This window comes from Nymphalis io, chromosome 25 (assembly GCF_905147045.1).
Source record: "Nymphalis io chromosome 25, ilAglIoxx1.1, whole genome shotgun sequence".
Classification (NCBI taxonomy): Eukaryota; Metazoa; Arthropoda; class Insecta; order Lepidoptera; family Nymphalidae; genus Nymphalis; species Nymphalis io.
The window spans coordinates 7,110,019-7,134,365 of record NC_065912.1 but is presented as its reverse complement, the minus strand read 5'-3'; the positions used below and the strand labels follow the sequence as shown (position 1 = coordinate 7,134,365).

General features: G+C 36.1%; 1 protein-coding gene across 1 annotated transcript; it reads right to left on the bottom strand.

Annotated features, from left to right (window-relative positions):
* Window positions 1-1,185: 1,185 nt before the first annotated feature.
* On the bottom strand, window positions 1,186-21,562 carry LOC126778060 (cilia- and flagella-associated protein 58-like). Its single transcript, XM_050501408.1, has 19 exons — window positions 21,476-21,562; window positions 20,958-21,086; window positions 20,414-20,507; window positions 19,249-19,384; window positions 18,170-18,347; window positions 17,027-17,146; window positions 16,131-16,325; window positions 15,525-15,646; window positions 10,168-10,307; window positions 9,492-9,630; window positions 9,338-9,387; window positions 9,014-9,192; window positions 8,449-8,658; window positions 7,425-7,575; window positions 5,813-5,937; window positions 4,359-4,516; window positions 3,222-3,339; window positions 2,369-2,435; window positions 1,186-1,504 (listed from the first exon to the last, which is right to left on the bottom strand). The coding sequence occupies exons 1-19, from the start codon at window positions 21,560-21,562 to the stop codon at window positions 1,335-1,337; spliced, it is 2,568 nt and encodes an 855-aa protein (XP_050357365.1). The 3' UTR covers window positions 1,186-1,334.
* Between the last annotated feature and the right edge of the window lie 2,785 nt (window positions 21,563-24,347).

The window sequence follows — 24,347 nt, the reverse complement described above, 5'->3', positions numbered from 1 at the left end:
ATTCGTGTAAAGTACATAAATATAAAAAAGTATATATCATGATTTTTATATAGGTTTTAATTGACACTGCTAACAATTTTTATTTTAAGCACTACTTTACTGTAATACTACTTTCAGGATTATACTTTTTTACTCCCAGCGCTAGAAGTGCAAGGACTGGGTTATCACATTTATAGGCGGGTCTTTTTTAGCGTGGTCGCAATAAAGCTCAATTTTATATAAATAAATAAATAACCGTAATATATATATTTTGTATACATAGTATACAAAATTTGATAACAATTTTTAATTACGGCCTGATAAAAGTGAGCCAAATTTTCCAGTGTAGACCATATAATAAAATGTAGGACAAGAACAAAAATATTAGGGTAAAAATAACAATAATTCTAGTAAAAGCTTAACAAGAAAATTGTCCTCAAAAGTCAAATTTAAAAGAAAGACTTTTTTTATTTCTTTTTAAATTTGTCGAAGCAAGAAAAATTTTGAACATTGATCTTTTTATCTACAGCCATATTGCTAGACTTGTAGACAGTCTAGCGGCACTTCACTTGGGATGGTGTAAATATACAATAGTTGTATCTCTGAGTGTATTTGCTTCATTTGCTAAAGCAAATAGAAAATAGATTTTTCTTGATCAAATGCGCCACTAGAGCAAATATTTGCGTTTACTTTCGGTCTTCGTGCGCTCAGTAACATAGCACCGCTCTTGGGTTTAAGTTTTTTTGTTAATAACCAAATATTTTAGACATATTTGGGTTTCAGGGGCTGTGTAACACCAAAAAATATGTTAATACACCAAATATTTGCTCAAACGTCCCAGTATTCTTTTATTTGTTGACTTACAGGATTTAAGTTATAATATAGTTATATTTTTTTTAATTTCGAAGTCTTCAATTATTTATATTCAATAGTAAAAACTATTCTTATTTATATAAAAACATATTCAAGTGAACATCACCTTTAAGTCATTGTGAATTAAAAAATGAAACATTCATAGCGTATTTTAATATATATATATGTTCAAAATCGAAGATTGTTTGATTACAGCACTTTTAAACCATCATGATCACAAAAAAATATCAAAAGTCAGTCCTTTCCATTATAAAATTCGGTTCAAAATTTGTATATCATGTTGAAAACAACACATTAAAGTTACAATACAAGCTAATTTAATAAAAATTGTATAATTATGCTACAAATAGAAAATAATTTTTATAAGTCCACCATCATTGTCCTAAGTTTCAAACATTCAAAAAAATACCGCCAAAATCTTTTCAAAATTGGAATATTCCACAGATGATGTACAACTGAATGATCATATAATTTTAAATATATTATTTATTTTCGGGTGTAGCCGGCGTGGGTACGCGAAGCCTTCTCGCTTCATCCGCGTCGAGCGCTCGTTTTATATCGTAATACTTTTGCTTGGACGAGTTAAGTTCAGCGTTTACTCTGTCGAGTTCGAGCCGTAAGTCAGTCACCTGTCGCTCGCGCATGTTCAACTCTAAAAAATATATAATATGATTTTATAATCATGTAGCTTATGTATTTTTGACACGTGTTTAATCCTTCTGTCCTTTTAATTAAACTTCAAACTAGACCGATTAGTTACAAACTTATATACGACATACGGCATCGGTACTTATTGCCTACCTCTTCTCTCCCGTGTTATTCTTCGTATGTTGGACAAGATTAAATGTTATATATTAATCGATTGCATCAAATCACCGGTCATTAATTGAAGGTGGTTAAAACGGAGATTTGTATAGGTATTAGTATTTTATTATGAGTAACGGTAGGTACAACGTCATCATGAGTCCGAGATGGCCCAGTGGTAAGAACGCGTGAAAAATGATTATAATTAATCTCGTGCTATACGGTGTAGGAAAACATCGTGAGTAAAACCTGCATGTGTCTAATTTGACTGAAATTCTGCCACATGCGTATTCCACCAAACCGAATTGGAGCAGCGTGGCTCCATAACGTCTCCTCAAAAAAAAGGAAGAGGAGGCCTTAGCACAGCAGTGGGACATTCACAGGCTGTTACTATACAACGTCATCAATAATACATTATTTAGCATTACTATGACGGTAAAAGTAACCTATGCTCTATGTCTATGAACACCGAACATAGTAATTATTACTAAGTAATTATTCACTTTTACAATATTCCTACAATTAGAAATAATTATATATTGTTCATATTCATACAGTTTTTTTACACTGACATAATATATTTGCAGGAAGTTATGTGCGTTTGTCAAATGTCTTTAAATATATATCTAAGCATTAGTTATTTTTTTATAGTTATAAGTAAAGCTAGTTATTTGTTTGTAGATGAGAATGTGGAAAATTCGTGATCACTGACCGGCAATAAGGCATTTCATCTTCGTAGTCCTTTGCGCAAGCGCACGCTGCGTCCTGTTCAACGTTTGCTGTAAAAACAAATGTTTCTATTACATCACTTATCTTACTACAAAATAGTAGAAATGTTATTAGTGAGATAATTAGGATAAATTTCTATTATTAGTAATTCTCTATAATATCACACGGCCATCTGATTCCAAATTAATCTTGTACAGAGCTTGTGCTATGTAAACCAGACAACTGATATACTACATATACTACTTTTTTTTTGTAAATACATACTTATATAGATAATTACACCCAGACTCAGGACAAACAGACATGTTCATGCACACAAATGTCTATCCTGGGTGGGAATCGAACCCACAACCTGCGGCGTGAAAGGCAAGTATCTACCAACCACGCTAACCGGCTCGTCAGTTTCTCTTAAGAAAGTAATTAAAGTTGGATAGAAGAATGAAGTTTTATTAACACAGTAGTCTAAATGCGGATAAAGGGTGGATTTCATACTCTGGTTAGTGTAGGTCGATGGACGGTTGCCGCCTACTCTTTGATTTTTTTGTAAAAGGAATAATCATACGGGTAATATTTTTTGGGATATGCTATGGACAATTAGTTTTTAATCGTTGATGTTTGGTTTTAAAGAGGACAAACTAAAGGAGGACTATAAAAATAACACCAAGTTCTGCCGCTCTAGGCTCGGGCTTACTCGGCCAATAGGGAAATCCGCCCCGGGCTAAATGTTTAGGTGATAAATAACCCGCTCAGAAAAGGAGGCACTTTCTTAGCTGTGTTATATTTACGTGTTGTTTACAGTACTTTTATAATAAATGTTTATTTAATACATACAATACCTGTATCTCGGGGCTGGGCTGTAAAGCAAGCATGTCTTTGACAGCGCTGTATAAATTCTTCGTCTCTTTCAGCTCACGATCTCTCAAAACCAACATTTCACTCTGCGCCAGTACTTTTCTGAAACAATCGTAATGATTCGTAAAAATCGTAATAATTTTCGACTTTAACAATTTCTTTTGGTATTCAAAAAAAAAAAAATCGGCACACATCAGTTATTTCCCATTAAAAATAAAGATATTAGTTTTCTTATAATAATGTTTATTGTTTGTGAATTGTCAAACAATTGCTTCTATGAATTTGCTACAACTTTGATATGATTTTCTCATATATGTAAGATCTAATTTGGAATTCGCTTCAACGGTTTGGAATCCACAATACTCTAAGTATGTTATGGCTATCGAAAATGTTCAGAATAAATTTATTAGAAGATTAACGCGTAAATTTGGGTCCAATGCTATTAATAAGCTTAATATTTTGTCGCTTGAGAAACGCAGGGAATGCAAAGATCAGGTTTTTCTTTACAAAATTGTAAATAATTTTGTCGATTCAATGTACTTAGTCAACAACATTTATATCAAGTGCTCACATTCCATTGCCCGTTCAAAACATACCTTTTATGTCCCAATGTGTAGAACGAACTATGCTAAAAATCGCTTTTTAGTAAGAGCATGTGACAATCATAATAAACGCTACACTAGTATAGATATATTTAACGAAAATTTATTTAAGTTCAAAGAAGCTCTAAAAAACTGTATTTGTCAGTAATATACTTATCGTTTTTTTTTTTTTTTTCTGTTTTAAATTATTTTTAATACTTTATTCATATATCTTAATAAATTGTTAAATAACTTGTTATCGTTAGGTTCACTCCATGTTTGTTTGTATAAGTGGAAACTTTGTTGGCTTAAGTGAAATTTATTTTGTTACTAAATTTTATGTATTATATTATGCTGTATGTTTCCCAAATAAATAAAAAAATAAAAAAATAAAAAAATAAATAAAAATATATTAAACTTCGAAAATATGATTTCAAATATAAATTGAAATATAAATTTACTTCCGTGATTTTTGTAGTGCTATCATTTAATTGTTATTTGGTTGTTTATATTGTTAAATAAATTAAACAAAATACAAACTTTTGCGTTAGTCGTAATTTCTGCGTCAAGTGCACACTTTCCGGATCAGTGCCTTGTAGCTTTCTCCAGCGATGCACGTTGAGTGGCGTCTCCAATGCTTCTTCTAAAGCACGGACGCGAAGTCTCTCACGACCTAATTCCCGCTCTAGATTGAAAACCTTGAAAAAAGTGTATAGAACAGTATATATAAGAAGTACTCACATTCCATTGCCCGTTCAAAACATACCTTTTATGTCCCAATGTGTAGAACGAACTATGCTAAAAATCGCTTTTTAGTAAGAGCATGTGACAATCATAATAAACGCTACACTAGTATAGATATATTTAACGAAAATTTATTTAAGTTCAAAGAAGCTCTAAAAAACTGTATTTGTCAGTAATATACTTATCGTTTTTTTTTTTTTTTTTCTGTTTTAAATTATTTTTAATACTTTATTCATATATCTTAATAAATTGTTAAATAACTTGTTATCGTTAGGTTCACTCCATGTTTGTTTGTATAAGTGGAAACTTTGTTGGCTTAAGTGAAATTTATTTTGTTACTAAATTTTATGTATTATATTATGCTGTATGTTTCCCAAATAAATAAAAATAAAATAATAATATATAGAATAAAGGAATATTGCCCGTTTCTAAATTATGAAGTAAAAAATTAGTATAATTTTCAGTATATATGACTTGAAAGACATAATCGCCAATGTGCAACCAACCGGCAATCTTGGGAATTAAGAAGTTATCTATAGTATACCATTATGCCTGTGATTACACTGGCTCACTTACCCTTCAAACCGGTACACAAAAATATTAATATATTGTAATTATTGCTATTTGGTGGTAGAATAAGGTCTTGCATAAAGCCCTCTTACCAAATAAATATTTTCAACATGGCGATACAATGTTAAATCTTTCTTGGAAATTTATGATTGACCATATGTGATCATTGTCTGCATTAAAAATAAACATAATAACTATAAGATTAAAATGATGTCTATCGACGCTAGGATTGTAATTAAAAGTCAGTCAGCCAAAAAATATGAATTGAATGTATGAGTTTTGTTTTGGTCTATTTAATGAATCTAAAATGTATTCTAAAAAACGACCTTCTATTGATAAATCCGTGAGACAACCAACAGAGTACAAATAAACTAACTAAATTTAAAAAATGAATCAAAATCTGAGCTCGGGTTATTATTATTCCGTCATTATGTAAATCATTTCAAACCAATAATCATTACATTTGCTCATCTAATTTACCAAATTACTAATGTCAGTTTTACAAAAAATTTAAACACATTTTTCAAATTTTAAATTGTCTTGAAAAAAAGTTAAATTTGAGAAAAAACTGGTTCAGTTAACGTTTTTAACATTTAATAAGGCATTTTCATTGATTTCGTTGCAAATTTTTGTGTTTGCAACACAGCAAGTTTCATTATTACATTTATATAATTTTTCACCTCTAATCTCAAGTCTGTCATGTTTTCGATGCCTTTCGATAGAAGGTTCTTCTCTTTGCGAAGACGAATAATTTCTATTCTTAAAAGACGGATATCCTCGACTCTTTGTTCATATTGGCGTTCTCCTGAAATATACATCAAATTTTAAACAAATCAGAGTTATAGCCTAGATTCTATAAGACTGGTAACATTTTTCAAGATATTTGTATCAGTACAGTACAGTAACAGCCTGTAAATGTCCTACTGCTGAGCTAAGGCCTCCTCTCCCTTTTGAGGAGAAGGTTAGGAGCTTATTCCACCACGCTGCTCCAATGCGGGTTGGTGGAATACACATGTCTAATTTCATTGAAATTATGCCACATGCAGGTTTCCTCACGATGTTTTCCTTCACCGTCAAGCACGAGATGAATTATAATCACAAATTAAGCACATGACAAATCAGTGGTGCTTGCCCGGGTTTGAACCCATGATCATCGGTTAAGATTCACGCGTTCTAACCATTAGGCCATTTCGGCTTTTACATGTACTATTATACCTATATAATAAAAATATTTGAAATTAACACGTTAGACTTCGATATTTGTATCGCTATATATAAATTAATTTACATAAACAATCAATGATAAAAAATCCATTATAATTTTGTATCATAATATAATTATACTTTAAGCCATAAAGGCTTCGATCACTAATAAGTTTTTATAGTTAATATAGTTAATAAGTTTTAGTGATCGAAGCATAAAGGTCACAATAGATTTGAATCCATATATCCGTGTATGATATATAAATCCACAATAGATAAGTGTGGTGGCTGATATTTAAGGCTAAGGTCCAGCAGGAGTAGAACTGGCGTTAGGTCATTACCATTACTGACAACTTAAGTTTATTTATTTAAAGCATATACGTTTATTCCATTTATCTATTATTGAAAAACCGCGACGTTTTTTGTGTGGCATTCCATAATGTCGATATATACATTATATACGAGAAATGTGTATTTACAAGGTTTTATTAAACTTCATCTGTTAGTATCTATGTCGAATATTGCAACAAAATTTTAAAGCAATTGACCTTAATTGTGTATTGGTGACTTGGTATGTAATGCATGTATTATAAATTTTAAAATTTACGTTTTTAAATAATGTTTTTATCATTATCCAACTAGTAGGACGTCCAGCGCGAAGATGGGCTGACGATATAATCAACGTCGCGGTTCAAATCTGAACCAGATTGGTACAGGAACGAGGCAGATAGCTTGCTAGGAGAGGCCCAGCAGTGCCTCTTCCCAATTACCAATTAATTAAACAATATATTTAGATGATTAATTGCGGCCAATCATAATGATAATTTAAATGATCAATGGAATGAAAGTTGTTTTGATTTTGATAAATTCCAAACAGCTATACATATTAACTTAAAACGCGGCAGTTATATTGAAATCACAGGCAGACACTTCAATTTTACTTCTGTATAATTAATATGTACACTGTATATGTTTATATGAATAATATACAACATATTATTACTTTGTTCTATCTGCAATTAATTCGTAAAACCGCTGTTGAATGATCAAACAAATTAAACAAAAAAATCGTGTATTCGCGCATCTCACCTCTGTGTAGCGTTACTTCTAAGATACGTATCTTCTCATACAGTAAAGAAATCTCGTCGTTTCTACGCACGAGCTGCGCCCCGACAACATCCCGTTCATTTATTAAACCTTCTAGCTCTTTCATAAGCTTAGCTCTCGCTGTGTCGCCTTCCTGTGATAATATTAAACATATTATGAATGTTACAGTTATTTGCGGTCACTTCGTATGGTTAATGGCGATGTAAGTTACCTACGCTAATGGAGAGCAGTTTTAGAAAAAAAGAGTTAACCTTGAACTAATTTTGGTATCGTCATTAAAAGAAACTTATTCATGTTCACTATATAGCAATAAAAGTAAAATATACATAAATAATCTATGTTGCCGCTGGTTTGGGTGGCGATATTTTTCCACTGTATTGAAATATTAAAATATCTAGTTGCATACAATTACCTATCAGACAAGCAGTTTAAGTGTTATTAATCAGTTATTTAAAAATATATATATTTAATCCTAAGTTTCGTATCAGTAAAAATGTTGTCCATTACAAATCCCTGCTTCTATTAATTCTTGCAACCCAAGTCACATTTATACGCCCATTAGATCATGAACGATCAGTATTATAATTGCATAATATCTCGCAGGGAATCTTTTGTATGCGATCTCAATCGAACGGTAGGGTTAGGGTAACTTTAAGAATAAGTGTGAAATTTTGTGAGGGTTTTTGTTAGTTAATCTTACTCTACTGGAGGTATTCAAATGGACTATTTATTCAAAAAAGTTGTGAAGCAAGACAATTCTGTGAAAGATAATATGTAGGGGCACCAGAAACCAACATTTTTTTTGTGTTAAGCTTTGGATGATGTTTTCATCAATACCATGAGAACTTAATTACGTATTTTGCGGAATGATATATCGATCGTAGGTATCGTTGTTTTTAACAGGAATATAGGATATTTTTCAACGTTTGTAGATCTTTTGTCTGATATTTCTTCCGCTAAAAATAAAACTAATTACCCAACCAACATAGACAAACCCAATTTTTACCTGAACAATTCTATTTAGTCTCGCCTCTTCTTGTCTCAATGCCGTTATATCCGCCTTCGCTTCAGATAACTTCGTCATACCCGCTTGTACTTCAGAACGAAGCTGTTCGTTCTTCTTGTTGCATTTCACGAGCGTCCCTTCACATGATTTTAAGCCAGTCTCCTTGCCACTTATATCTTCTTTCAATTGCTCAATTTGATAGGCTAACATCTAGAAAGAAGTTACATTTGTAGAAGACTATAATAAATAGAATTGACAAGGGATTGTAAATATATATATATATATTTGTTATAAATATATTAGAACGCAACTTTAAGTATTACTTTGTTAAACCGTCTCAAAAGTTTGAGATTATAAATAAGTTAAGTTTATTTTGTAAAACGACAAGACCACCTCATCACAAGTCACCACAAGTATTTAATATTAATTTACTGTAGAAATTAATGTTGTCAATAAAAGTTACACGTAAGCTCCGTTAGAAGAAAAAATTTTGACCACATTATCAGTAAAAGTGTTTCACTCTTCAATTTATAACTCTTGAACGCTTAGTATATAAAAAAATTACTTTAAGCTTTTGTTTCAAATCCAGTATCTCATCAAGCGCCTCTGTGTAGTTCTTATGTAGCATATTTCTTTCAGCGCGCGTAGTATCCAAAGCGACGGATAGTTTTCGCCCTTTGAGAGACTCCTCGCGTAAAGCTTTCTTGAGATCCAGTATGTCTGCTGTTCGCAGACGTACTTCCTCTGATGGGCAACAAAAATTCATGATTATTTCTAAACCTCTTTATGTTAAAAAATAATATATTCCTTTTTTCAACATTAACCTAAGTATTAAAAAGATATAGCTTAATATTCCTACACAAAAAGATTAGTATTGTATTGTACCTACCAGATATCTCGTCTATTTTTTCGTTTAACGCAATAGTCTCCTCTAGCATTCTGTAAAATGTAAAAAAAGTTATTAGATTCTAGAAAAACTCTCATCGTATTGTATGTGTGTAGTTACTTTATGTATCATTGTCTCGTTTTATTATTTCAGTCACCTATCTTTGTCCTTTTCTAACTGTCGTATTAACAAGCGTTGCTTGTTAATCTGCGCGGCACTCGCGTCCAACTCATGTTCCAGCTGCTTACGTCTTTGTTCTTGACGGTTGATGATTTGCAGATTTTCCATAGCTTCGTCTAGTTGAATCATTTATGATTATATATATTTTAATGAATGTTAGAATTCAGTACAGATTTTATAAATAGTAGTCATTATTAGGTACAAAATGCGTCTGTTGCTAAATTAAAAAATGTGGAGGAACGCTTGTGTGCAAAAAGTTATTATACAATTAGTAAGTCCTTGGATGATAACACACCTTGGGAATGCAACGATCGCCTTCTAATTTTTTATTTTGTATATTTGTAAACAATTACGAAAACTGACAATGTAATTTTTATTTTAACAATCAATAAATAAGTTTATTAATGCGTCTATATTAAACGAATGATTTTGAATTGAAGTTCTTATGATATTTCAAAGATAATTGATGAAGATTGGGCGTTGGTGACCACTTACCATCAGGTGGCCCATATGCTCGTCCGCCCTTCTATTCTATAAAAAAATACGATTTATAATGTACCTGTGTGTAGAAGTTGTAATTTTCTAGTTGATTATTATTTAATGTTTTTAAAATAAATTATACCAAACATTCAAATACTTTTTAAAAGACGTACTTTGTATCTTCTGCATATTTTTATTGAGGATATCCTTCTCCCGGTTGAGGTTTTCTATCTCTCTCCGGTCCGCCTCGGCCTGTTTCTTGCCCAGCATTATTTCCCGCTCCATGACACTCACTTGTTGCCGAAGATTATCTCTGCGAAAACGTTCAATAAATGGCACATTTTAACGTCTATTACTTAAACAATAATTATATTGTTTTTGATGGTTAATTATTATAGGCACAAACAGCGACAATAGAGGAGATTCTGGACCTAACACTGGTGTTCCATAATAGAGATAACCCCATCATGGCCAGGTTGGCTGAACACCAGATTCGCCTAGAAATCCAGAATCTCATTCGGATCAATCGTTAACAAAAAAAAAACAGATATACTTCCAAAATCTAAGTAATATAAAGATATACTGATGACATGGACGACGGTGACTACAAGACTAAGCATTTAAAAAAGATCCTTTTTTTTACGCTGGAAAAACGCATTACGCGTTTCCCCCACGGGAACAGTGGGGGGGGGGTATGTGGGGCTCGCCGATGTCATAGGCGCCGAGTGCGCCCTGAACAACGGAATACCCACCAAAAAACCAGCGGTACCCTTTCCGTCATAACGAGGAGCGCCACGGGATCGCTTGCGCATGCTACCGCGACGCTCTGACGGGTGGCCTGCGTATGCAGGCCTCCATTCTCTATGGGGATTACCAGGGTACTGAGAACCCCCTAGTCCCAGCGACGCCTATTGCGGCGGAGGGAGAAGGTGCGCATAGCGCCTCATTCTTCTCCCCAGTCTTCTTCGGCGGAGCAGGTTTGCAGCGGCGTCCTCTTCCCGCTCCCGCTCCGCGGCCTCCTTCTGCGACATTACATTTTCACAGAAGGAGACCATTTCCGACCAACACTCATCGCTTCCGAGCATCGCGTTGATGGATCTCGGCAAGGAGAGTTCTCCGCCGACAACTGCCGCCAGAGAAAGCCTCTAGGGCCCCCACGCGGCACACTCCGTCAGGGTGAGTTGCGCCGTGTCGGTTGGCGCACCACACTCGTGGCAGGAAGGTGACATTTCCCGCCGTGCTATCTTGTGCAGGTACTTACCGAAGCAGCCGTGCCCGGTAAGTACCTGCGTTAACCTAAACGAGAGCGTGCCTCGTTTTCTTTTGACCCAGCGATTTAAGTGGGGACGTACCGCCTCCACTGTCACCAGACCCGCTGTGGGGGACCTCAGATCTTCCTCCCATCGGGCTATCAGGGCTTGCTGGGCTAGAGCCCTGATCCGCCCGACTTCCGCCGACCCTGGACGGTCGCCGCGGTCTCTCGCCTCGGCCCGGAGTTCCCAGGGCGGATCGCCCGCGAGGAGCGTCGCCGCTGTCCAAGACACCGTACGATACCTTCTTATCGCTATGACCCTCTGCGGCCTACGCAGGAGGGCCCGGTTGTGAGCAGTGAGCGCATCGACCCATATCGGGGCACCGTACAGTGCCATCGACCTCACTACGCCAGCATAGAGGCGCCGACATAGCGATCCCGGTCCTCCCACGTTGGGTAGGAGGCGACCCAAGGCGGCAGCTGTGTTGATGAGCTTCGGGCCGAGTTGCACGAAGTGCTGTCTGAAGCTCCATCGCCCGTCCAGGATCAAGCCCAGATACTTCATCTGGGCCTGCACCTTGATCACCGTCCCGTGGACGGTGATACTCGCCCCCCGAAGGGGACCTCTCCGTGGACCGTGGAAGAGGAGAGCCTCCGTTTTGGATATAGAGACTCTCAGGCCCAGCATTTCCATTCGGTCCACGGTCAAAGTTGTTCCAACTTCGGCCAGGCGGGCCGCCTCCCCAAAGTCCCATCCCGTCGCGGTAATGAGGGTGTCGTCCGCGTAACAGAACACCCTCATACCGGGAAGGACGGGTGCCTTCAGAAGCCAATCAAAACCGACGTTCCACAGAATTGGGCCGAGGACCGACCCCTGTGGAACGCCGCAGCCTACCCGACGCCGGACCAACTTCCCGTCGCCTCCTGCCCATACGACCTCCCTGTCCTGGAGGTACGCCTCCAACAGTCTTCTCAGATAGATCGGCACCCCTTGGTATCGGAGTGCCTCCCTGATCGTCTCGAATGGGAGACTGTTAAAGGCGTTTGCAACGTCTAACGACACCGCCAGGACCACTTGCCCCTGGGCCACTGCTTCCGTGGTCCGAGTCTTCAGGGCGTTCAAGGCGTCGATCGTTGAACGGCCCGCCCTGAACCCGAACTGAGCCTCCGAGAGACCCGGACCGGCCTCGTCAAGGTGTTGAACGAGACGAGCTGCGAGAATCTTCTCAAACAATTTGCTGTCTCGTTCAGCAGCACTATCGGCCTATATGCCGAAGAGGAGCCTGGTGCCCGCCCCTCCTTTGGCAAGAGCACCAACTTCCCTTGCTTCCAAGGCTTCGGAAACTGCCCACTGCGCAGACATTCGTTGAACAGCTCCCGAAGCCTTGTACCTAGGTATTCCAGGGCATTGCACAGAACACGCCCTGGAACACCGTCCGGACCCGGCGCCGTGTTTTTGGTCCTCAAGCGGCCTAGGGCCATCTCCATTTCTCGCTCCATGATCAATGGTGGAGCCACTAGGTCTTCTATCACAGAGCGAGGGGCCATCTGTGGAGGGACAAACTCGCCTGGGTGGGGAAACAGTTCCCCGACCAGGCGCAGAAGGAGCTCCGGCGGCAGCGTCTCCGTCGCGGGGGTAATTTGGGTGCGGAATTTTCCGCGAACCCCTCGATATGCTCGCCCCATGGATTTCGGTTGAGGCTCACCAGCAGCTCTTCCCTCGCCTTCTCTTTGGCCCGACTTATTGCCAGCTGCAGGTCCTTTTTTAGCTGGCGGTAAGCGGCCAAAAGCTGTCCCTCCAGGTCCACATCGAGGCCGTTGCGTCTTCGACAGCGGACGTAGGCCCGCCACGCCCGATTACACGTCGCGCGAAGCTCGGCTATTTCGGGCGACCACCAGTACACATGCCGGTGCTGGGCTCTGCGGCGGGTCCTCGGCATGGCCACATTGCAGACCTCTTTGAGGGCACGGCTCATGCGGCCCGCCAGCTCTTCCACGCTGGCACCCTCCCTCCGTCCCGCGGAACCCCACCGTTGCACAATGGCGGCCTCCTTGACTAGCTCGCGGTCTAACTGGCCAAGAGACCACCTCGGCAAAGTGGTCGGCACCCTCTAGGCTTCCGCCAGCCTGCGAGAGGTAGAGATCTCGAATAGGATGTAACGGTGGTCCGACAGAGTCTCCACCTCTTCCTCTACCCTCCATTCCGACACTGTGCGTGCTACGACAGATGTGGCGAAGGAGACGTCCACCACGGACCCTCCGTTATGGCGCACGCAGGTGTGAGCCTGCCCCTTGTTCAGTAGGGATAGGCCGGAGAGAAGTGCCCACACTTGGACAGCCCTTCCTCGCAGGTTCGTGGCGGGGTTGCCCCAGGCGCGTGACTTCGCGTTTAAGTCGCCGAGAACCAGAATAGGTTTCGGCGACTGTCTGGCCACCGCAGCTCTGAGCGATCCAAGATATGTCTCAAACTCTACCAAGCTGCGGTTAGAGGAGAAGTACGTTCCCACAACTACGTACTCTCCCCACTCCGCCACTACGTAGCCCGAGCCCCTCTCAATGAGTGAGAGGGGAGAATTTAAAAAAGATCCTACAAATCACACAAATGTTTTTTTTTTAAATATTTTTTGATTTTTAATATTATCTGGGATATATAAGTAAAAGTAATATTGTCTCTCTAATTCTGTGTTGTCAGTTAACGTAGTAACAAGTTTATTTATTTACAAAATATAAGTAAACATTACAGGTTTAATCTAAAGCATTTACTTATTTAATTAATACACTTATTCTTTAATTATTATTGTTTGTATGTATTCCGCTGCCGTTTTGCGAAATACAGCAGGTGATGAGTTAAACAAGTCGAGGCTTGGATTCCAGGCCAGGACACCATTGAGCAAAGTCAACGTGCGTATCAAAGGTGACTCGCTCACCAGTACCAATCGTCAGCCAGGCACCGCAAATAGCTTGTGTCGACGAGCGCGAGTGTATTTGTCAGGAACGTTCATTAACTCTAACACTGAGGGATTGAAAATGGTACCCCTGAGTAACAGGAAGAAATAGCTTAGCAAGGCCATATGTCGTCGCACTTCGAGGGAATCATATCCTGTCATTCCTTGTATAAATAAACTAGGATAACAATAAGGGTATAATATAAACTAGGATAACAATACGGATTCTTCCTAGGGTATCCTAGGACGAATCCGTATTGCTTGTGGTAAAGACACCTCAAGAATTTCTTTTGGATTTTCTCCACCATGAGTTTGTATTTTACCTCATGTGGACTCCAAATAACTGAGTTACTTTTTAACGTGCTTCTGACGAAACAGTTGTACAAAATTTTGACGGCTGCAACACTTTCAAGGTATTTTGACTGCCTCAAAACAAAACCTAGGGATTTGTATGCCGTTTTTGTAATATAGTAAACATGGTCGGTAAAGCTCAGATTATCACTCATCAAGACTTCTAAGTCTTTGATAGTAGATTGCCGCCCTAGAACAACGTCGTTTAAACGATAGTCGTATTTGACTGGCATGTTTGCGCGTGTGAATGATATTATAGAGCACTTTTCATCATTAAACTTAAGCCTATTCCGCTTACTCCATTCTTCAACATTTTGGATGTCTTTTTGTAACATCAAGCAATCCGATGGTGTTTTGATTTTTAAGAATAATTTCAAATCATCTGCAAATAACAAACTATGAGCTGCACTAACAGCATCACGCAAATCGTTAATAAAAATCAGAAACTCAAGAGGCCCTAAATTGGAACCTTGACTTAACGGAAAACGTAAAATACGGTTCTGAAAGTTGTCCATTAAACTGCACATACTAGGCAGTATGTGCAGTTTAATGGACAACTACGGTTACGGAGGTAGCAGGAGAAAAATTGTAACAAGGCAGGAGTAAATCCGGCGGCTGCAAATTTTCGGAGCAATAAGTCGTTATCGACCGTATCAAACGCCTTCCGGAAATCAAAATATGCAGTGTCAACTTGAAAGCCCCTATCCACCGCCATAGCAGTGTATGAGTAAAATGATAATAAGTTACTCGTAGTCGAGCGACCAACTCTGAATCCGTGCTGGGCATCAGACAGTTGTATCTCAACCTGTAGACTTATCAAGCGATGTAAGATACGTTTACGTTTTACACTTACGTTTGTTCCGAAATTATTCTTAGGTACCGGAACCACACGTGTGATTTTCCACACATCATATGTAAATTACGATGTGTAGAAAAACTTTATATATTTTCGTATAATGGGGTTTATTCTTATTTATATTACCGATCAGTTTCAACGCCAGCTTTTGCTTGTTCTAGCAGCTGGTATTTCTTCATCTGCTGCAGCGCTTGTTTCGTCAATTTAGTAACTTCGTTGCGTAATCTATTGCCATCGTCAATCATATTCTGTGGAAAATATTTTTTTTTATTACAAATTACATTAAAAAATTATAATATTAATATAAAATAAAAAGTTAAGTTAATAAAAAGCGAATATTATGAAAAAATATGTATTTTTTTTAATACAATAACAATAACAATAACAGCCTGTTAATGTCCCACTGCTGGGCTAAGGCCTCCTCTCCCTTTTGAGGAGAAGGTTTGGAGCTTATTCCACCATGCCGCTCCAATGCGGGTTGGTAGAATACACATGTGCCAGAATTTCAATGAAATTAGACACATGCAGGTTTCCTCACGATGTTTTCCTTCACCGTTAAGCACGAAATGAATTATAAACACAAATTAAGCACATGAAAATTCAGTGGTGCTTGCCCGGGTTTGAACCCACGATCATCGGTTAAGATTCACGCGTTCTTACCACTAGGCCATCTCGGCTTCTTTTTTTTTATTATTTTTTTTATATTATATATAATTGTAGAAATGGCAAAACCTTCAACTCCTTTGTGGTGTTAGTGAGATTTTGCTTCGCCTTATCGAACTCAGCGTTAGTCGTGTCCAGCTGTTGTCTGAGCTGAGTAGCTTTGTTTAGAGCGGCTTCTTGCTCCTCCTGGGCTAATTCCAACTTGTTTCCCATATCGCGAAGTTGACGATCACGGCGATCAATCGTTTTCTCCGCTTTTGTGAGCTAATTGATTTTTGAATATCTTATATAACCTTATAGAATTGAATCGTTGATTGAACCAGTAAATCGGTTATAATAATATACTTACAATTAAGTAGAATAATTTATTATTAAAAAATTTACTTTTAATCTTACTTGTTTATTTATTAGAATACTACATTTGTTATACAGCTAAAGAAATTATCTTACAAATAATCTATTATAGGTGAATATTCTAAATAAAATTGAAATGTTTTGTTTCTAAAGAAGTAACTTTATGAGGCGGTCTAACAAGTTATGTAAACATAATACTAACATGGCCGCGTATAGAGTTTATACAGCTGCACCCTAAGTTATAAACGTTGTGGCGTGTAATTAGTTAATCAATGCTGTGTCTTCTTCTTTCGTATGTGAAATCAATAATGACAGAAAAGGCAAAATGTATAACTAAACACCTGCTAGTAACGTTTGTAAATAAGGTCGTTAGACAATTGTAACACATCAGATATACACAGAGACAGAATTAGGCAACTTATTGTTAGATCAGGTATTCGGTAGTATCAGTATTTGTTAGGTATTATGTAGTCGAACACTGATATAAAACGAATATTCGATTAATTGCTTAATATAAAAATAGTTAGACGCTACACGTAATATTTCCACATAACGTTAGTTTTACCATAGCTATTAATTAATTAAAGTAAAATAATAAATCAGACACGAACTTTATCGTTAAGACTATTAATAGCATTTCCTCGATTTTCCATTTCCGCCTTCAGCGTGGCGCTCTCCCCCTTCAAATGGTCGACCAGACGGTTCTGTCGTACTGCGTTATTGTCTGCTTCCTAAAATATTATAATGTGATTTTCATTATAAGACATCAAATATATATATTGTAAACATTACATAAAAACGCAAAGAATCGATTCAGCATTTTTTGAAGGTTACTTGGCATGTTAATATATAATATTAATAATAAAATTAATTGTGTTTTAAAGAATTGTATAAATAAATATATTTAGATTTAAAATATGATAACCGAATATTTATTACGATCTTTGACAATTTTAATACAATTGTCGTGTAGTTTCATAATAAAAACAAGAATATTTAGTCTGCAAATGTTTTTACACAAATGAATTGATTTTAAATGCTGTATTAAAAGAAATTTCAAGGTTCAGTTGTTTGTAAAAACAACATTTAATTATATAATTGTTTACAGTGACTGGTCTTAGAACTCGAACTCACCTACTTTTATAATCATGTGTAAAAAAACATTAAAAAAAGCTTCAAAACTAGATATTTTTTAGTATTGATATAAATAAGTAGCTGTGAGTCTTTGCTAGACATTCAATTATCCTTGAACCTGAACCTATATCAGAGACACATTATTAGTTTTTTATAATTCGACTTTTTTAAATTATTAATAATACACACACACACTAGCAAACTAAATGAAATCAAATCCGTTTTTTACTTTTTAAAAACACATTGTAATTTACTTGGGTATTAACTTACAAAAGTGTGGTAGACTTTAAAGTTTTTCAGAAAAAAAATATCGTAGTTCCCATTGTGTAGGACCCATAGGATGTGTCCTACATTCAATATCCCCCCTCACTTCAGTGGGAGAGTTGTATAAATGCATTTCTGGCGAAAAATCTGGTCATCTTGATCACATGGTATGTTGGATGATAATTATCATTTAGACAAATCAATTATTGTATTTGTATTGTAATAATTGTAGACCATCTGTAATAGGCTTAACTTTGTAAATAGACACCGTGTGACTTGAAAGTCATTGAGGAATTCTAGATTACGTTACAAATTTTACACTTATTGGAGTAGTGAAGGTTAACTATTCTGATCACCTCTAACTGCTCTTCCATTTTCCCTATCGTCTCTTCAGCAATAGTGTTCTTCTGATCCAGTTCTTCGATGTAACTTAGCGCGTTTGTTAGCCTCTGTTTAACACCATCCAATTCACCCTGGAGACGTGCCTTTTCTTTTTCAAACTTCTCTTTCTCTTTTACCGCTGACGTTGCACCGCTGAATGAGAATCAAATAATTAACTGTGTATTGTACACACACATTTCAAAACTAAATTAAAGATACTAATATTATTTAAAAAAAGAATAAATTTAGTGAAGAAATATATATTTTTTATTGTTTCCGCTCTCAAAAGTGAAATTACATTGAGAATTGCTAAGATCAAAAGAGAAAAGTAAATCTTTTAAGTATTTGACTTCAAAAAGAAACTCTTATTCAGAATGTACTTCAGTTATTTCTAAGAACCCTCCATTGAATTTGTGTTCGTTTTGTAGTCAATCCAATTAATTATATATTTTAGGTACTAGAAATCAACCGTGTTTTCCAATAATAATATTTTGCGTTTTGTTTTCACGTTATATTATTATGTCGTTCTAGTCGCTAGACCATCCGTGCCCTCATATCTAGCCACTAGTAATAACAATATAAGGCCGCAGAGCCCGAGCTCCTAGGTTGAATTCCCAATAACTGTCGAAAATTCTTTGTTGTAACCCGGAGTCGAATTTGGAAGTGTGTAGAAGGCACTTGCGTGCCTCGAAAAGCACCTTAAGAAATTGGTCCTGGCACCTGAATTCTTTCCGATCGTGTCGGATTTCCGTCCCATCGGATTATAAGAGTGAGTATATAGAGTGCACCTGTGTTTCCGCACACAATTATGCACTATAAAATGTCCTGCACAGTTGGCTAATCCCTCTTGAGATTGGTCGCCGTGGATGAAATCGGTCATTATCGTCATCATTTTCCATAATCTCTTTTTGTTAGTTTTCATAGATATTTGATTTAAAAAAAATTGATTACTAATAATTTATTTTACTTTAAAGTGAGATCTACAAATAAGTTATATGATACTATCCAAAATAAACTCAAAGTATTTTAAGATAAAACATTTATTGTTACTCACGCATCATCGTCACCAGCTCGTTTCCGTGCATCGAGTTCCTTCTCTAGTCGGGCTACTGTCTTCTTCATGGTTTCCAAACTTTCAACGCTAGCTAATTCCCTTGCGTGCATCGCATCGGCGAGTGCTCGAGCGTCATCTAACGTGAAAATGTTTAATCAGTATATCCACGTACAGCCTATTCGTACCACAATATACGATTATGGTTTCGCGAAAAAATGGCATCTTGAATATCAGCGAAGTTGTTATCGAAATTTTGGAAGTAAATAAATTTATATTAATCAAAAACTATTTGTAGTGCATAATATATAGAAGAGCTATTAGTAAATCGCGCGGGATACGGAAATCAAAGGTTTGTTTATCTTAACTTCTCTTCGCTTTATTCTTTACCAATATAATGCTATGTTAAGTTTCTTGCATTGGCTTTAATATATCGAATTATTGGGTTTCACCTTTGATTCCCATCTAAAACAGACATTTGTATTGCCTGTCCATTTATATCATTATTTAATTTATTAATTTTTGTTCTTCAAATAAACATTCATTCGTAATTTTGGACCTCGGGATTTTCTACCTTATTAGGCAACCACTCGACCAGTCACTAAACACATATTAATTATAATTTCCTTCAGACAGATTTCCGCCACGGCGGCAAATCTCAAGAGAGATTAGTCAACTACGCAGGAGTTATTATAGTGCACAAGTGTGTGCGCAAACACAGGTGCACTCTATATCCCCTAACTCTATGAGAGTTATCCGAAGGGACGGCAATCCAACACGACCGGGAAGAGATCAGGCGCAGGACCAACGGCTTTACGTGCTTTCCGAGGCACGTGAGCGTACACACTTCCAACTTCCAGACTCCGGGCTGCTACTGAGGATTTTCTGACAGAAAACCCTAATAACTTTTTACAGTACAGTAGGTAGATAGGTTTGTAAAAACAAACACTTTTAAATCGTAATTTTACACAATTATATTAAATCTAAGGCTACCACCGGTTCAGAATGTAGAGTCTAAACAGACCAAACCAACAAGAAACTGTAGTTATCTTAGTGTCTAGACTATTTCCATGTATCCTAACTTCCTGTACAGATATTAATTTGGATCCGCTCTTTATGATATCGCTCTATAGAAGCCAGTAATTAACTAAAGCCTAAATGTACTTACCGATTTCTCCTCTTAATCTGTCGACGGTTTTAGAGGAGTCGGAAATCTCCGTCAAATATTCTGACACCATCGCGTCGTATCGCGCCAGCCTGTTCTGTTATAAATAAAATACAAATTTAGGATTTTTCATAACATCATAATCTATGCCGTTTTGTTTACAGATTGTAGAATCGTCTACGAGGCGTTATTCAGAAGTGTCCCTATTAAACGATACGTTAGTAAAGCTAGAAAGGTATTTTATTATTATTGAATTAAAACTATTTATTAAATGTTGATTGCATTTTATTAAAACTTATAGGAATGTCTTTAACATATGATTACTACTAAACGATAAGCTACAAATTATCATTTTTTTAAAAATAACAATCAGGAGAAGCATTAATAATATGTTTTTAAATTACATTATTAAAAACAGTAAAAGGGCCGTAGATTTTACAAAACAAGTGCATTTTTGAAATATGTAATTTGTTAATACCGTAAATCGTTACTCACGAGGTCATCTGATAGTCTTAGGTCGCTGTTTTTCAACAAATCATTACATTACCTTGAGACTGGTGAGTTTTTCTTGATGAGCGACGTTCTCTTCTTTCATCTTGAAATACGAATCGTAGAGCTTAGTGTACACATCGGCATATAGTTTGAGACCTTCGGCCTCTCGCAACTGTTCTAAGATCTGAAATAGAAAAAAAAAAGAATAACGCGTATTAAAAATTGTAAAAGCGTAATGATTACTCCGTAAGAAAATATTAATAAGTACAAGTAATTTAATTACCAAAAATCACAATAAAGTGGAACATTAAAAAAAGTGTTAATAATAAATAAATTATACGTCAATAAATAGTAACTAGTGGTATTTATCACTTAACATAGGGCCGCATATATGCATAACTCTTTGACAAGTATGCCTGTATTTTGTAATATCATATAAATCATGGATATAAGTACAAGTAATAAATGTGTTAGCCAAATTAATTCATTACAAAGCAGTTTCATTGGCTTTATAATAAAATATATGCCCAATAAAAAACAAGAAGGAATCATAATAAAAATTAAATAAATTACTCTTTCGAACTCTTTCTCTGCTTCTGTAGTTTCCGATCCGATGGTGATAGCCGCTCCGAACTCCTCATCATCATCCTGTTTCTCCATTGTTGTGCTAATGCTAAAAATCAGCAAATAAACACGAAATAATAACAATAGCAAAGTCGTTCAAGGCGTGCCGAGTTTTGGTTGTCATGGTTACGTCACCTTGACGATAAGATTAATATGTAGGTTAAATAGGTTTACTGAAATATAATTTCAAAGCGGTTTTTTTTTTATATATTCGTCGGGAGGGCAAATGACTCTACTCCACCTGATGGTAAGTGGTAGTAGAGTCCAAACGCGACGACGGCCAGTACAGACGGGAAAAACGTTCTGCACTAGCCGCCTTCGCCTTGCCGGCTCGCAAGATGCCTCATGATTTATGGTTTGATGGTACAGTTACTTTAATAAATTATAAGTGACTAATTTATTAAGTTAATTCCTGGGATTAGGGTTCTACAGCTTTCTTAGCTAAACAAAATATCAATGATTATGTTCACAGTTTATTTCTTAATCAATAGTATTCTAAAGCATGAAAGTATGTAAGTATGAGCAGACCGCTCGTAATGGTAATTTTAATTCTTACAAATTCTTTTTATAAATTATTATTGCTGTATGGTTATTTTCAAGAATAAATATCATATAATATAATAATAAATTTAGTTTTCGTTCGGATCCCATTTGCCAGTTCGCCTACCTATTTTGAATAATAAAAAAAGATTACGTATATTATATCGTTTGTAATTGAAACGTTTGACAAAAATATTTTTAATTGTAATGTGACTATTGAAATGTTACGATTTCGGTAATGACCTTGTAGCATATATATCTATAACCAATTATCTAATTCAACCAATTCAAGTTTAAATCAAATCATCTACGTACATTTCAAGAGACCCTGCACTTTATTTAATGAAATAGATGCCTTTTCCCTCTATCACTATATAATAAAGTGAGATAGTGGTATAAATTGATTGCAAAGTGGTCAGGAGATGGAGTAATTGCGCACGAGGGTTAATAATTTTATCTGCGAGTAATGAGGAAGTCGTCAGTTTAGCGACAATAGCTTGCTGGCGTATTTCATACGACTTTTGAAGAGAACTGCTCTCTTCAACTAGGTAAATAATATATATAGTTTAGTTTTTAACAACTAGGAAACGCTCGAAAATGTTTATTTACTTCTGTTATATTTAATGAAGTTGATTTGTAATACGTTTGCGAGCGTGAAAAGTGGATGATTTGTTTTCAGGTTACTCAATGTTGAATATTTTAGATGGCATTTCAAATTATTTCTAGTACTTACTTAAAGTTTCGTGCCAGATGAATCCAATGATAGTTAAGTTGTGTGTGAGAAGCCGTATAAAAAACAAGAATGTATTTTATTTTTTTTTTTTTTTTTTTTTATTTATATTTGGGAAACATACAGTGTGTTATTACATAGAATTAAGGAATTATTACTAAATCATAAACCAATAAAGTTTCCACTTAAAAATAGTACAAATGTTAGAGTATGCATGTAAAAAAGACAACAGAAAGAGACAAAAATACAATGCAATCTACGAGTACAATCAAATCGACTAATTACAAAGTTAAAAAAAAAAATCAAGAAGTTAAATTACAATAATATTAATGAACATATTATTGTAATTTAACTATTTTAGAATATAAATGTTTACCATGCTCAAATAATACATATACCAAGTTTCATGCGGTCGGTTAAACGCTACAGAGTTGTTGAAGAACGCTATAGAAGCTGCAGCGTCGTTTCGTGGCGAGTTTAAAAAAAACAAAGTTGATAGTGTTAAAACCTTCATGGAAAAACACGTGCATATACATTTTGACGACAATCGGCCAAAGCGCCAAAATTGTTGTAATTCTAATATATATATTTAATTAAACATTAATAAAATTTGTATTCTGTATACAAGCGACATATTCCACTTCTATATTAAATTTTATTCAAATCTGTCCAATCGTTAGAGCCTGATTGAATATAAACATCCAAATAAGTGGAATAATTTATAATAATAAATGCGACGTTGATTATTATAATTATAACATGTAAAGGATACGAAATGAGTTCTTACATTAAAATATTATATTTATTTACAACACTAGGAAATGAAACCAATGACAGGAAAGAAAACGAATCCCATTACGTACGTTCGTGACATACGGATGTATGGTGTGGATGCAAGAGAACATACATGCGTGAGTGAAGCCCAATCGGATTATAAACATTTTTGATTATCGAATCATTTCTCAGTGTTTAAAACTTAATTGAAATGTCAAAGAGTTATACGTTATTTTTTTTCAATAAAAATAGATTAAAATTCGGATTGCTTATATTATTCGTATTAGAATATATGGATAATGTCAAAATAAATATACAAAAACATGAATATTAAGTCATCGAATAATTAAGTAACGATCAATATATATATATCTGTTATTTATATAAATTCTTAATTATGTTACGGAAGTATATTTGTGATAGCACAAACCAATCTTTAGCTGTTCGTCTGTACGTGTGTTACCTTTAAATTTGAAGTTATTGAACAGAATTCTACTTAGCTACTTATATATATATATATTATAATATAGGTAGGCGGACGTATATATAGGCCACCTGATGGTACGTGGTTACCACCGCCCATAGAGATTGGTGACGTAAGATATATTAACGATTCCTTGTATCACCAATGCGCCACCAACCTTGGGAACTAAGATGTCCCTTGTGCTTGTAGTTACACTGGCTCGTCCACCCTTCCAACCGGGATACAATAGTACTACGTATTGTTGTTTGTCGGTAGAAATTGTGATGTTTGTGGGTGGTAGCTACCCAGACGGG

What these genes read in the sequence shown, in the direction of transcription:
- LOC126778060 (XM_050501408.1), bottom strand. Translation starts at nt 21,562, where the DNA reads ATGGAGAAACAGGATGATGATGAGGAGTTCGGAGCGGCTATCACCATC. An exon ending in AAATTACGACTAACGCAAAA is followed by an intron (nt 3,340 to 4,358) that starts GTTTGTATTTTG and finishes CGATTGTTTCAG; the next exon opens with AAAAGTACTGGCGCAGAGTG. An exon ending in GATGAAATGCCTTATTGCCG is followed by an intron (nt 1,505 to 2,368) that starts GTCAGTGATCAC and finishes TATATTTTTTAG; the next exon opens with AGTTGAACATGCGCGAGCGA.